This window comes from Montipora capricornis, chromosome 10, assembly GCF_036669925.1.
Source record: "Montipora capricornis isolate CH-2021 chromosome 10, ASM3666992v2, whole genome shotgun sequence".
NCBI lineage: Eukaryota > Metazoa > Cnidaria > Anthozoa > Scleractinia > Acroporidae > Montipora > Montipora capricornis.
The window spans coordinates 5,312,791-5,315,290 of record NC_090892.1 but is presented as its reverse complement, the minus strand read 5'-3'; the positions used below and the strand labels follow the sequence as shown (position 1 = coordinate 5,315,290).

Here is a 2,500-nt window from a genome sequence, read left to right as displayed (position 1 = left end):
AGGCCCTCCTTGCTGTGGGATGTTAAAGCAGCGTCGTCTGCAAACAGCAGCTCCCGTATGAACACAATGTACATGTAAGCTTTGGTTTTTGCACAGAGTCTGGCGATGTTGAAGAGTTTGCCATCTGACCTCGTCCGGACGTAGACACCTTCTGTACAGTCTACAAAGGCATACTGGAGCAACATCGAGACTGGGAAGGCATTGGAGGTGGCCCCATCGAAGCAGACCATACTCTGCATGTCCTGGTGAAAGGAGGTGACGATCGCCAGGGGCTTTGGAAGGCAGCCAATCTTCTGGAGGATCTTGAAGAGTCTGCTTGTGCTCACCAAGTCAAAAGCTTTGGTGAGGTCCACGAAGGCGAGGAACAATAGCTGCTGCTGCTCTCGACACTTCTCCTGCAGCTGATGGAGGGAAAAGATCATGTCCACTGTGGACCTCCCGGCTCTCAAACCACACTGTGACTCAGGGTAGATTTGCAAAGCAAGGCTCTGCAGGTGGGTCAAGGTGACCCAAGCGAAGACTTTGCCAACGATGCGCAGGAGAGAGGTGCTGCCTCACCCTTGTTCTTGTACAGGGCGACTATGTTGGCCTCTCTCATGTCTTGTGGGATGTGACCTTGCTGCTCCCAGCACAGGCAGAGGAGCTCATGGAGCCCAGCCTCACAACCCACTCCCCAGGTATAACAGCCTTACGGAAAGGATAATTGTACCTAAGTGAGTAATGTGAGAAATACTTGGTAGATATTTATGCATCAAATGGAAACTCGGAAAAATCTCATCTGGGGCTCGAAAATTTCCAAGTTTCCATTTGGTGCATTATAAAAAATAAACTTTCATGCAATGCTTATTTTACTTTACATTCTACTGGTACTTTTACTTCACTCCTTCTCATCAACTGAGCTTGAGGATTCAGAGCTATGAATAGATGAAAGTATTAAAAAGGGAAAATCAGAAAGGATAATTTTACATATACAAAATGTTGTTTCTTAACCCAAAGTTATCATCAAGCATGGGCCAGAAGTCCTACATGAAAAAGTGATGGACAGCTCCCAAACCAAATTGCTTGGACGAACGGTGGTATATGAGGGGTAGGAAAACCAAGACATAATAGAATAGCGTTTAAAACCTCACTTTGAACTGTTTGGATTAAAAAAACCTTTCTTTTAGTTCTAAGACACAAATACAGAAGAAAAGAAAGCAAACAGATGAAAGCAATGAACCAAAAGCAAAACGCCAAAAAAAGGAAACATTGTCTTCAGGTACTGTACATATAGGTTGTCCTAATCTACAATCTGTAAATTACATTCAAGTATCTGACATGTGACTTTCACTTACATGTACTTTTTTGGTGTCTAAAACATATTAGTATCACCCAACTAGTGGACTAATGCAAATGCTGCATTTTGATTGGCTACGCTACTAGAGGACTATTAGTAATAGTCTTCGAGTAGCGAAAAGCGTGACGCTTTCTTTCGTTTTATTCCCAAAGAAATATATTTTCAGGTTGCATTTGCTAACTTTATTATTGTCTTTTCTGTCCGACTAGTTGGGTGATACTCAAACAATTAGACCCTTCGCCCTCAAGGGCTACGGGTCAATTGTTAATTACTGTACAGTACATGTGTGCATATGTAAGAGACAGTCATGGATTGGTCACTAGGTTTTGTCCCTGACCCTAACCCAAATATCCATGAAACGTTAAGGCTGCAAAGTAGCTACAATTAAAATGCACTTACAATCATCATGGCAAATATTGTTACTGTAGAATTATCGAGGATCCGTTAACAGGATTAATCATAGTAATATTGAATCTATAGACGTTTTCTGGTAAAAATTATTAAATACAATATGAGCTTTCGACAGCCAGTCTACTGTTATCTGTGTCGACGGATAAGGTAGGCTAAAACCGTTGAGGCGGACAACAATTCATGCCTACTCCCTAGGCAATACAATATTCTTTTAAAAGAACACTAATCTTAGCGCTTTTAGCATTCCTCCGAACATTCTACATATTTTTAATTTCGCGTATCACTCTCCATATGTAAGTGTTTTAACGGTTCATTTCATGTTATCAGTTATGCCGTCGAAGACAGTAGACTGGCTGTCAAAAGCTCATATTTTTAATAATTTTAATTATTACTGTAACTTGCTTTTTATTCTCCTATTCTAGAATCATCCATCGCGGTGGAAACAAAAGGAAAGAAAACACTATCAAGGGAAAGGAAAAACGTAAACGTTGAAAAGAAAAAGGGAATCGGCAAAGTGGAAAAGTCAGGCGAAAATAAACCAGTGAACAGAAATATCAAGGTGGAAACGTCGGAAAACGATAGTTCTAGCTCGGACCGTGAAAAGTCTTCGTCACAATCAAATTCAGAAGAAGACAAACAAGAAAGCAAAAAGGAAAAGTGGAAAACTAAAAAGATAAAGACAGATACCTCCTGTTCAAACCATGGTATTGTACCATCGAAGTTTGCAATTCAGAAGTCTTCGTGTTCTGAGGA

General features: G+C 40.8%; 1 protein-coding gene across 2 annotated transcripts in view; it reads left to right on the top strand.

Moving 5' to 3' along the window:
* The window catches only part of LOC138019779 (uncharacterized), a 20,522-nt gene that overhangs the window by 8,569 nt on the left and 9,453 nt on the right, over positions 1–2,500 (top strand). For both annotated transcript variants that reach the window (XM_068866668.1, XM_068866667.1), the window contains exons 3-4: positions 1,167–1,258; positions 2,170–2,500. The exon at positions 2,170–2,500 is cut by the window's right edge and continues 1,127 nt beyond it. In XM_068866668.1, the coding sequence (XP_068722769.1) occupies positions 1,167–1,258; positions 2,170–2,500 (423 nt within the window). The remainder of the gene's footprint in view (positions 1–1,166; positions 1,259–2,169) is intronic.